The sequence below is a fragment of the Poeciliopsis prolifica genome, unplaced genomic scaffold (genome assembly GCF_027474105.1).
Source record: "Poeciliopsis prolifica strain line A6 unplaced genomic scaffold, Auburn_PproV2 SCAFFOLD046, whole genome shotgun sequence".
Lineage (NCBI taxonomy): Eukaryota > Metazoa > Chordata > Actinopteri > Cyprinodontiformes > Poeciliidae > Poeciliopsis > Poeciliopsis prolifica.
In genome coordinates this window covers 4,589,689-4,602,343 of record NW_026562421.1, presented here as the reverse complement: position 1 = coordinate 4,602,343, position 12,655 = coordinate 4,589,689, and the positions used below count along the sequence as shown (strand labels likewise).

Sequence of the window (12,655 nt, the reverse complement as noted above, 5' to 3'; positions counted from 1 at the left end):
CCCCTAATAGAGGCACCAGGTATGTTTATTTTGTAAATAATGTTTATTTAGTAAATAAAAACATTTCTATATATGATCTGTTGGAATTGTGAGTTTGTTTCATTGTAATCAAATAGTGTAGAGTTTTTGAATCTGAGTTGATACTTTTAGTGGTTTGTAGCTTCCTCCGTCTTTTGGTGTGTGTGTGTTTGTTCGTACAGCTCTTACGGTGAAACTCAAGGTTTAGTTCCAGTAAATTGTTCATCAGTAAAGCCACAATCCTTCACTTGGCTACAATATGAATAAAAGCCTATTATGAAAAGGTTTTTAGAAATGTCTGTAGAAAATCAGCATTTTACTTCTGCTTTCAGCTGTTTTTGCTCTTTCTGTTCCTTGTTTTTGTGAATGGGAGTAAGCAGAGGTCGGAGGTCAGCATTATTTCCACAGCTCTAAATATTAAGTCCCAGCTCTGCCTCAGAGGCTTCAAGGCAACTGAAAACGTACATCATGTTCAGTAAAACAACCTGAGGAGTTTTTCAAACTCCTCTGCAATTATTCCCTAAAATGATGAAGACTTTTAAGCCTCGGTTATTATTGCTCTGCAGTCCCTGCCTGCTCCTTACCGACACTTATGACAAACTGGATTACTAGCACTCATGCGTTTCCTACAAATGACTCAATCCAGAATCTACAAAGCAAATTCCCTCAGCAACAATAAGAGCCAAACAACTGAAAGAATCAGACAATTTAGCGTTAATGAAGCTCAGCGAGGCCAACTTCAGCGACTCCCTGTGAAGCCGTTTCATTAGTTTCTGCAGGAAAATAGTTCACAGTGGAGTCACAAGTGAAATACTTTAATTCAGACGTTAATGTTACAGGGAGGATTTCCTCTGTCATCTGGCTTGGAACGGGACAAGGAGGAGAAGAAATGGCAGAAATGGACGGGAGAAGGATAAATTGGTAGAGATGGAAAAAAAAGCTGAAAAAAAGAATGGATGGAAGGAGGAGTAGAATTCTATTTAAATTATTTATGTTCAGTTTAGCAAAAGTTATTCAGATATCCAGCAGATTTGTTTCTGATCAGCAATGAGAGGAATCTTTTAAGACAATAAACCTGTAAAAAGAGATCAACCTAAAAATATGGATTTTCTTTTTCAAACTTTCTATGTCCTTTTCAAAATGTAGCTAAAATTAAATTTAGTTATATGACGTCAATTCACAACAAATGTCATGTTGAAGCAACATTTAGAGGAAGAATCTTTATTGGTTTTCACCAATCAATCACTTTGGTGATGACACAGAAAGGTCTTTTTGCCATCACTCTAATTTTTTGCTCTCCACACAGATTCTCTAAGGCATTGAAGATGGGTACACACACACACACACACACACACACACACACACACACACACACACACACACACACACACACACACACACACACACACACACACACACACACACACACACACACACACACACACACACACACACACACACACACACACACACACACACATATCTCATTTATATTGGCTCCAGTCAGAAGAAACATGGCTAAAATTTAAAGATGACTTTAATCTATTTCTAGCAATGGTATGAATAATTTTGGGCTTAAATGTGTCAGAGGGACATCACAAACAAATCAGGAGATGTTTAGATGAAGATACAGGAAACTTCTTTCATCTGATGTTGAAAAGGACAAAAAGTGATGCTATGTCGCCCTCTGGTGGTGGTATTTGAGATGACAGGTGCGCTGATGTCCAACTGAAGATCCGATCACCTTTGGGAACATTCAGACAAAAAAAATCTGAGGCTCCACCTCAATATCTCCGCAAGATAAAGAGATTTGGAATTAAATTTTCTATTTTAGTTCTGAGTGGTGAGTCCTGTTTTCACACCTGATAGTCCAGGAGACTTGGTTTGATTGGGGATCAAAATTGGAACCTTTGTTATATTTTCACGACATGCAAAGTCTGAGCAACAAGGAAACCTTTTGCTTTGTAAGAATGCCAGGAAGAACGGAGAGAAACTTCTGGTACATTGTTCTTAGGGTTGCAGAGCCTAAAACTCTATTATTTAGACTCCAGACAGAGAACATGTTTGGCATAAACCAAGTACAGCAGTCCAGGAGAAAAACTTCATAGCAAATGTGAATTAAGGAGGAGGAAGTGTCATACTTTGGTACACTTTGCTGCAGCAGAACCTGGTCAGTTCATCATAGAAACCACCACAGATTCTACAGTGTATCAGATGAAGCTTCAGAAATATGTGAGACATTCTCTGTAAACTGAAAGCTGAGACAGAACTAGACCCGACACCTGGTCAAGAAGTAACTAAAGTTACTGGGCATAGTCAAAGCCCAGACCTGGGTGTCTTTGATAAGTTAATGGATGATTTGGAAATTACTAAATGTACAAGAACCCTCATAAACATCTCACAGATGAAAGTGAGTGGACAAATGTTCCTCAGACTGATGTCAGAGATAATAGATGGAGACACGAAACATCAATCAGCAATAACTGGAACACAGCAATTTGGCTGTTACTTTCCTGATACGGGCCTAATATATCTGACTTGATAATCCATGCATCCATCCATCCAGAAGTGCTTTAACTGTAGAATATCGACAGATGCCAGTTTGAAGAGAAGTAATCATTGTCCAACTCTTTCTAAGGGATGACATAAAACTGCTTGCAAAAAAGAACTGGAAATAACTCACTGATCAGCAACATCTCACAGATACGTCCTTTTTTAATCCACTTCTGTTATCAGAGAGTACATTCCATACAAGAACACAGTTCTGGACAGAGAAGCAGAAGTGGCAACATCAGCCGGTTTGGTCCGGTTCTAATCACTTCTTACGGTACGTAACTCTTCACGCTATCAGGAAAACGTCCTTGGCCGAATCCTGGAAGATTCTGCAACTTGAACACGTTGTAAAAAAGTGACAAAAGCGAGAACAGACAGTGACTTACTCCAAAATGTCCACTTCACAGACAAACAAAGTGAAGGTATATAAAGTCTGTGTTTCCATCTCTGAGACATCCTGTGACCAGAAACTGCTGCTGGAACAGACTCTTCAACTAACCATCAGAACAAGGTAACATTTAAAGTCCTACTGCTCATGGTGATGTTTTATGTCTTGGTTGAGTTGATCTGTGATGCTAATTATGAACTTTCCTAACCATTCTTTCTACAGATGGCTGCCGGTCTTCTCTTTCTCTGCTTCTTGGTCTGAGCTTTGGACTCTGGGATGGAGCTGATGTAAGTATGGAGAAGGACTTAAGACAATGACTGGTATGTCCCTGTTGGGAGCTTTGGCTGACTGACGTAGATCAGATGGAGCAATCTGAGCCATCACTTGGTTGATGAGAAAACTTTGTTTTGTTGGGAATTTGTTCTAAAACTTTGGGTTTTTCATCCACAGGCCGGATGTCAACTGAAAGGTACGTGATTCTTTTATTGTTGGAGTTTCTAACACCTAAAAGACAATTTTATTGTGAGAAGTTCTTTGAAAAGTGGAAACTTTTGCTTCTTGGGTCATCCTTTCAGCAAAATTACAGGCCTTAATTTCTGCATAATGTAAATTAATAAATAGTTTATTTAGTACTTATTGTATAGAAACATCCCATCCCACAAGGCGGATAGACAACAGTAGTTTTTACTGAAGGCAAATTATTTTCTGAATAAAATAATCAGAACCAATAAATGTCATTTCAGATTTTCATGTGAAAATATTTTCCAATAACTTTTAATATTTATCATAGTTTGATATAATCATATTGTTTGATGCAGCAGAACTCCTGGTTTGTGTTAAAATGATGCTGATTATCAGATCTACGTATTTAACTTCTCTCTTCAAAGATGCCAAATCAACTGAATGTCTTGGAAATTGGACTTGGTACGATGGTCGCTGTTTCAAGTTTTTTGAAGCTCACAAGAACTGGGACAATGCAGAGGTACAACAGATGTGATGATCTCAGCAGATTTCCTACATTCAAAGGAAATGTAAATTTATTGATATAAAGACAATAAGATTCACCAACAATAAGGTTCCAGAAACTGATTTCCATTAAACAAATAGATCCATAATTTCTAAAGGTTGATATTCAGCTGCACCAACTGTCTCACTGCACAGAGGAAAGTTTAAACCAGTGTTGCCTTTTTCAGAACGACTGCCTTTCATTCAAAGGAAATTTGGCCTCAATCCATAGTGGAAATCAATACAACTTAATTAGAGACCTTGTCTTCAATGCAACTGGAAAACACACAGAAACTGGGTTGGAGGTCATGATACAACACAGGTGAGAATTTAAAAACATACAAATATCTCCATTTGGTCGTTTTCTGTCAAGATGTATTTCTCATGGCTCTTTTTGTAAAAGCTTTGAGACGACATTTGTTGTGAATTGTTGTCATATTAATAAACTGAATTGAATTGAACAGGTGTTCCTAATAAAGTGGTCAGTTCAGTCAAAGACATTCCAGTTGATTCTGGTTATAATGCAGTTAACTGCAGATTAGAATATCAGTTGGTCAACAGTTACCTGAGGAAGAAACCCAGTTTGTTGTATTGAATAACTGACTATGCTAAACTCCCTCATGCTGAGGAAGCATGTGGCAACAGTGGAGAGGAATGAGAGGAGACCTCCAACAGAACCAGAACCGGCTTCTGTTTTTCCTCCGGCTGCTCTGACCAGCTGAGGGTTTAAATATCAATGATCCAAACACAGTTCATGTTTTCTATAGTGAGTGGCAGAAGTCCAGGTTGGTTCTGTGGGATTTATTTGCATTGGAACTGAAAACTAAGATGTTCTTTCAGGAAGGCATCTGGTTTTGGAGTGATGGCTCCAAGTTTGTGTTTCATCACTGGGGCTTTCATGAGCCAAACCAAGCCGTTTCAAGCGAAGACTGCATGGAGATCAACTTTGATGGTATTTATTTCTGGGAAATCAAAATCTGTAGTTTGATCATTTTGTTTAAATGTATGTTTTATAAGGTCTTTATATCCAGTGGCTTCGTGGGTGGGAGTTTGTCCTGTAATTGGTGGGTTCCTGGTTCGAAACCCTGCTCTCTTCGTCTCTTTACAGAACGAGATCATGTGAATGATGAAAGCTGTAACAAGGAGCTTCCCTACATCTGTGCCAGTGTCCCATAACTTTTCTCTTCTAATGTCTAATAATCTGAAATGTATCCATAATATATGGCTTTCCTGCTGCCGATGTCACTTTCATTTGGATGTCAAGCCTTGATGACATCACTGTTGGAAGAACCTGATTTCACTTCATTTTATCACTTAAATAAACGTTTATTTCTCTGAAATTTGATTGTTTGATTTAATTCCAGCATTTAATATCTGTTCATTTAAGCAGCCACATTGTAAAATCAACTGGTGCTTTTTACTAAACAGAAGTTAGTTTTGTTCTAATTTCAGCAAAATGATAAGAGTAACTTTTATAAATTGAATTGAATAGATCTAGTTTGATTTTCTAACTCATTTACTGTAAGTACACAGATGCTTATAATTTATTTTAGTTTTCAGACATGTGACCCGGATGCTTCTGTAAACCAGTTCAGATGTCGGTCAGGAAGTGGATTTCTCCTGTTCAAATCAGAGCAAAATTGATCACAACAGAAGCTGACGAGGCTGGACCAAATGAGGCATCTCAAAAAAACTGCGTGTATTTAGGATGGGATCCGTATTATCTCGGTACAAGACTTGTCTTATAACCTGGAGGATTTCCCCGCATGGAGGCGATCCACATAACGAACCACCTGGACCTGCAGGCCTCATATTGGACCACGAGTCAGAAGAACGTTTCCAAAAGCCTGGAGAATAAAATCATTTAGTTTCAGGTTGGGTCAAATTCAGGATCAAAGGAAGCTTTAAATGGCCGTCGACTCGTTTCTGCTGGGAGACTAAGCTTTGTGCTATTTTAAGTAATTAGTCCATGATAATGATGCTAGCGTAACGAGAAGCTAACATGTTGTTTCTATGAGGATCTCCTGCTAAATCATTTATTTAGCTTCTGTAAACCAGTTCATGCTGGAGTTGCAGTTGGTTTTGAGTCGCTGTGGGATGTCTCCAGAGATTCAGGTTGCAGATCCTGATCTAGCAGATGGAAAATGTGATCCTATGCCAATACAGCACCCAGAAGTAGAGCATCACAATTTTTAATTCACTGTTACAGTAAAATTATGAAGGTTAAAAATATTCACCACTGAATATCAATAGGACATTTATCAAGTATAATTTCTTTGGACTCCCCTGTTGGCCCCGTCTGGACCCAGCCGTGTGCTGCAGGTCCATGTCTGGTGCCTTTTTGGTTAGCATGGTTTTTCTTCATTGATAGGAAGTCAGGTTATCCAAACTGGTAAACAACATTAACAAAATAATTCAGTAAATTACCACTGAACAATGTATTCATAAAATATATAAAGATTTCTAAATAAAACACACAGAACATCTTCTGTGTTGGAGAGAAGGTACCATCACATGGAGCCTGTGGAGGTGGCAGCATCTGGAAGGACCTGATGCTGTAGTAGGATTTCCATGTGAAGGTGGAGACATCAGGCAGCATACAGGCGGTTTGTCAAGGACTTTGGGTTCTGGCCACAGAGCATTGTTTGGACAATCCAGGACAGATTTCCAGGTCCTCATGGACAATGCAGAAGTTTTATTTCCAGCAGAGTATATCTGTAGTGCTGTGTGCTTTTAAAAATGTTAATGCTTTCTGTCATCATATAAATATTTTGCTTATTCAAAACCCACTCACTGTCATTTTCAGGTATTACACCAAATAAAAAATAAACATAAAGCCCCCAAAAATATGGCTCTAGTAGACCGGGCCCTAATTGTAAATGGCAGGTGACATTACAATTACCTTCAAATGAAATCATAGAGCCAAAACAAAATGAAAACAAATTATACCCAAAATTTGAGCACATTAGAGACAGGTCTTTCTGGGATGCTTGTTTTTGTTTGAAGACTCACGGATCGTACCAGACCTTTTTTGTCTGGGAAAGTTTCCAACCCAGAAGCCCAGACATCGGTGGATCCACAGGATCCATTACAATAACTATGATTCTAAGAACAAAATTTCTCCTCTTTTGGTTCCATTTGTCTCACTCTTGATGTAATGGAAGGTACTCTTGAAGCCATCTTTTCCAGAACAAATCAGCAAGGTATTGGATTTGTGGCCATCTCTTCTTCACATCCAGATCATCCTTGTTAAATGATCGGGTGATTAAACTGGCTTCCCTTTCACCAGATGAATGTGTTTAGGAGTGAGTGGGTCCAGATCAGTGGATCATTTGAGAGAGGGGTCGACCAATCAATACAGCCTCAGCCTCGCACAAATGGTCTGCAATCCATCATCACCGTAACACAGAGGTAAGACCCTTTCTCACCATCCGAATGACGCTCCCAGACTCCACCTTTGCAAAGTGTCAATGCCTAAAGATAAAGCCACTTCCAAATGAGCAACTCTGCTTGCAAAGCAGGTAAAAAAGACACCATGATGCTTGAAGAAGCTTTGTTCTCTTTTCACCTCCAAAACACCAAAACAATCCACTGCTACATGAGTAAAAGGAGGGAGATCTGGGAAGACTTTCCTTTGTGTTGTCTGCAGAAACTGCATTATGATGTAATTTTTCTCAGAACTGAGAAGGCATTTGTTATCCAAAATCTTTTTTGCAGAATTGACAGCGTATAATTTCTGCCGCTGTGACCAACTTGCTAATGCGTGTCTTAAGATGAGTGTGAAGACGTGTTGTTCTGGTAAAGCTGACTTACTCAAGTGGCCTCCAACTCTCAAAAGTCTGTCCTATAGATGTGGATCTAGTTTGCAAATAGAGCTTTGTCTTGGTACAGCTTTCCCCACTGATAGGGCAGCAATCTCTTCTGCCAACTATGGAAAATAATGGAAATTTCAGCATCCAAAAGATCGTCAATCGACAAGGTTTGATTTGTTGCTGTTTTGCCCATCATATGTTATTCTTCTACACTCGTTTTACGAGTATCCAACTTTTTTATTTTGTTTCAACTGCAAAATAACCTTTTTTCATTTAATAAACCATGCAACTGCCACTTTATGTTTACTCCAATCTGACAAATTTACAAGGTGCTGATCTGTAGCAATACGAGAGACCCGAGTGATTACATTCACTGTGACATCTCTTTTAAACTCAACATCTTCAGCAGCAATTGTGGCTTCCACATCATCGGAAGGCCAACCCTTTTCTGGTCCAAGCAGAAACTTTGAGCCTTCAATCCAACTTTCTCCTTTCAGGAAGTCACCTTCATTCCTCTGGAGTCACAGCCTGCAGGATTGTCTTTAGTATTAAGACTTCTACTGTGAAAGGTGAGATAGATCTTTGATGGTTGACACACAATTTGCCACAAATATGCAGAAATGTTTGTTCTCGTTTTTTATGTACTTGAGCACTAAAGTGCTGTCTGTTCAAAAAACTATTTGATCCAATTATGGCTCCAATTCTGTTTGCAGCATCTGATGAGGAATGGTTATCAGTTTCACGGGAGTTACTCTTGCTTTTCCCAACAAGAAGGAAGCTTCTTGTTGCCGTCATCATTTTCAATGGATCTTGCAACTTGAAAAGAAACCAAATCCTTGAGATCTTCCATTGGCCACCATTGTAAGAAATGAATACAAAAAAGAACACTGCACACCAAACAAAAAAATAGAACATGCAGAGCAAATGAACCAAAAAATAGCTAAATGAAACATGCAAGCAATGACAAATCAAACCTACATGCAAAACAAAAACAACTACAGTGTGCCAATAAACATGCCAAAAAATTATAAGAAGGACTCAACGTGAGCGGTTGAACACTGACCTGAATAAAAAAAAATTATTAATTGGTAAATGACAAACATTCAGTTTTGGTGCACGTTCCAGGAAACAGAGGGGAGGCGGTGAAGCCACAAACAATTCACTGGCAGGAACCACAACAACTCAGGATCTCGGTCAAGAACCCCACACCTATGACCACACGCATTCTCAGAGAGGGGAGCGAGACCACCAACCCAACCGCAGTCCTGAAAACAATTGATCGACATCTGAGGAAAGAACGGGATAATGGAAGTCCATACCACGCCATCTCAACAACTCAAGACAAATGTGTGTGAGGGTGCACATGACACACCTAGCTTTACAGGCCACATTGGTGCTGCCTTTAAAGGTGAACCTGCATGAACATACCACACATCCATGGGAGGCAGTGCATGGAAGGCAGTGCATTGGAGGCAGTGCATTGGCTTGGTTTCAAGTGTTTTATTTGAAGGCAGTCAACAGACTGAATCCAACAGAGTCAGGAAAAGCAGAGCAACATCTCACAGATACGTCCTTTTTTAATCCACTTCTGTCATCAGAGAGTACATTCCATACAAGAACACAGTTCTGGACAGAGAAGCAGAAGTGGCAACATCAGCCGGTTTGGTCCGGTTCTAATCACTTCTTACGGTACGTAACTCTTCACGCTATCAGGAAAACGTCCTTGGCCGAATCCTGGAAGATTCTGCAACAACTTGAACACGTTGTAAAAAAGTGACAAAAGCGAGAACAGACAGTGACTTACTCCAAAATGTCCACTTCACAGACAAACAAAGTGAAGGTATATAAAGTCTGTGTTTCCATCTCTGAGACATCCTGTGACCAGAAACTGCTGCTGGAACAGACTCTTCAACTAACCATCAGAACAAGGTAACATTTAAAGTCCTACTGCTCATGGTGATGTTTTATGTCTTGGTTGAGTTGATCTGTGATGCTAATTATGAACTTTCCTAACCATTCTTTCTACAGATGGCTGCCGGTCTTCTCTTCTCTCTGCTTCTTGGTCTGACCTTTGGACTCTGGGATGGACTGATGTAAGTATGGAGAAGGACTTAAGACAATGACTGGTATGTCCCTGTTGGGAGCTTTGGCTGACTGACGTAGATCAGATGGAGCAATCTGAGCCATCACTTGGTTGATGAGAAAACTTTGTTTTGTTGGGAATTTTGTCTAAACTTTGGGTTTTCCATCCACAGGCATGTCAACTGAAAGGTATGTGATTCTTTTATTGTTGGAGTTTCTAACACCTAAAAGACAATTATTGTGAGAAGTTCTTTGAAAAGATAGGAAACTTTTGCTTCTTGGGTCATCCTTTCAGCAAAATTACAGGCCTTAATTTCTGCATATGTAAATTAATAAATAGTTTATTTAGTACATATTGTATAGAAACATCCCATCCCACAAGGCGGATAGACAACAGTAGTTTTTACTGAAGGCAAATTATTTTCTGAATAAAATAATCAGAAACAATAAATGTGTCATTTCAGAGGCTTTTCATGTGAAAATATTTTCCAATAACTGTCATCTCTTAAATCATTTTGTTAAAGTGCAGTATTTTTACTTCATTATTTATTTAATTCAACATTGATTATACTTTTTTAACAGTTATTAACTGACATATTTCCTATTTCATAACCTGTAATTTTGGTCATTTTTTCTTACATTCATATTGTTTGATGCAGCTGAACCTCTGGACTGTTTTGGTGTGAACATGATGCTGATTATTAGATTTATGTATTTACCTTCTGTCTTCATATTTCTCAGCTATTACAGAGGTTGACTGCCCTCCTGGTTGGACTTGGTTTGAACGTCGCTGTTATATATTTGTGAAGGTTAAAAAGTCCTGGGCTGAAGCAGAGGTACAACAGATGTGATGATCTCAGCAGATTTCCTCAATTCAAAGGAAATGTAAATTTATTGATATAAAGACAATAAGATTCACCAACAATAAGGTTCCAGAAACTGATTTCCATTAAACAAATAGATCCATAATTTCCTAAGGTTGATATTCAGCTGCACCAACTGTCTCACTGCACAGAGGAAAGTTTAAACCAGTGTTGCCTTTTTCAGAACGACTGCCTCTCAATGAATGGAAACCTGGCCTCATTCCACTCTTCAAATGACTACTACTTCCTCAAACACCTTGTCTACAGGACAACTGGCAAAGATACAAGAAGTTGGATTGGAGGTCATAGTGCATTGATTGTGAGAATTTAAAAACATACAAATATCTCCATTGGTCGTTTTCTGTCAAGATGTATTTCTCATGGCTCTTTTTGTAAAAGCTTTGAGACGACATTTGTTGTGAATTGTTGTCATATTAATAAACTGAATTGAATTGAACAGGTGTTCCTAATAAAGTGGTCAGTTCAGTCAAAGACATTCCAGTTGATTCTGGTTATAATGCAGTTAACTGCAGATTAGAATATCATTTGGTCAACAGTTACCCGAGGAAGAAACCCAGTTTGTTGTATTGAATAACTGACTATGCTAAACTCCCTCATGCTGAGGAAGCATGTGGCAACAGTGGAGAGGAATAAGAGGAGACCTCCAACAGAACCAGAACCGGCTTCTGTTTTTCCTCCGGCTGCTCTGACCAGCTGAGGGTTTAAATATCAATGATCCAAACACAGTTCATGTTTTCTATAGTGAGTGGCAGAAGTCCAGGTTGGTTCTGTGGGATTTATTGCATTGGAACTGAAAACTAAGATGTTCTTTCAGGAAGGCATCTGGTTTTGGAGTGATGGCTCCAAGTTTGTGTTTAATTCCTGGACCCGAAATAACACATCGGATGGGAAAAGATGCATGGACATCAACATAGCAGGTATTTGTTACTGGAGACACACAACCTGTAATTTAATCATTTTGTTTAAATGCATGTTTTTATCTTTGTATCTGGTGTCTTAGTGAGTAGGAGTTTGTCCTGTAATTGGTGGGTTCCTGGTTCGAACCCCCACTCCATTCATGTCCGTTGTGTCCTTGGGCAAGACTCGTCATCTGCCCTGCATGCTTTCTGAAACCAATCAAATTATGTCAAAGTCTTTGTCAAAGGTTTGCAGTCAGGATTTGTCCCTTTGTCTTTTTACAGGACAGACACTTTTGTCTGGTGCTGACTGTTACACGACGCTTCCCTACATCTGTGCCAGAGACCCATGACTTTTCTCTTCTGATGCCAAATAATCTGAACTGTATGTCTGTCCTACTGGTGATGTCAAGCCTCAATGACATCAGTGCAGGAAGAACCTGATTTCACTTCATAAATGATTTCACTGAAATAAATGTTTTCTTTCTCTGAAATCTAATTGATTGATTTTATTCTTTTATTTAAAATATGTCAACATTGCATTTAAGCAGCAACTTCTAAACTTAGTGGGAATAGATCTAAATCTCAGCTATATCTTTATTCTGAGAAAATCAGAAGTCAGTGCAGCTACACCGATAAACACTTGAACATTTCTCTTTGGCCTGCCAAATAAAATCAACGTTAAAGTAATGTAGCAGCATAGAAACGTGAATATTTATATCTAAATATTTTTCAGGTGGGATAAATTACAGTCGGATGAAGTGGGCCGGAATAAAAGTATGTCAATAGCAAATTTATTTAAATAGCTCTATATATATGTATTTAAAATTAAAGGTAGAATAATAAGAGTAATATTAAGTAAAATAATTTATAAAGCATTATAACAGAAGAGTTCCAGTATCAGACCTCAATTAAATGCCTGGGAATCAAAATGAGGTTTAAGAAGCGATTTGAAATGATCCGGGCTGTGGGCAGATCTAATCTGGAAAGGCAGATTATTCCAGAGATTAGAGGAGA

The 12,655-nt window shown here is 38.7% G+C and overlaps 1 protein-coding gene, 1 long non-coding RNA gene and 1 pseudogene across 2 annotated transcripts; all 3 read left to right on the top strand.

Moving 5' to 3' along the window:
- The first annotated feature begins 1,343 nt into the window (after positions 1 to 1,343).
- Positions 1,344 to 12,132, top strand: LOC129377016 (galactose-specific lectin nattectin-like). Its single transcript, XM_055056741.1, has 7 exons — positions 1,344 to 1,347; positions 3,182 to 3,246; positions 10,032 to 10,047; positions 10,600 to 10,694; positions 10,906 to 11,040; positions 11,557 to 11,659; positions 11,924 to 12,132. Exons 1-7 carry the CDS (start codon positions 1,344 to 1,346, stop codon positions 11,989 to 11,991), a joined length of 486 nt encoding a protein of 161 aa, XP_054912716.1. The 3' UTR covers positions 11,992 to 12,132.
- On the top strand, positions 3,773 to 5,304 carry LOC129377030 (ladderlectin-like; annotated as a pseudogene).
- Positions 9,154 to 9,864, top strand: LOC129377038 (uncharacterized). Its single transcript, XR_008607866.1, has 3 exons — positions 9,154 to 9,465; positions 9,602 to 9,705; positions 9,805 to 9,864. It is a non-coding gene; the product is annotated as an uncharacterized LOC129377038 (long non-coding RNA).
- Positions 12,133 to 12,655: the final 523 nt, after the last annotated feature.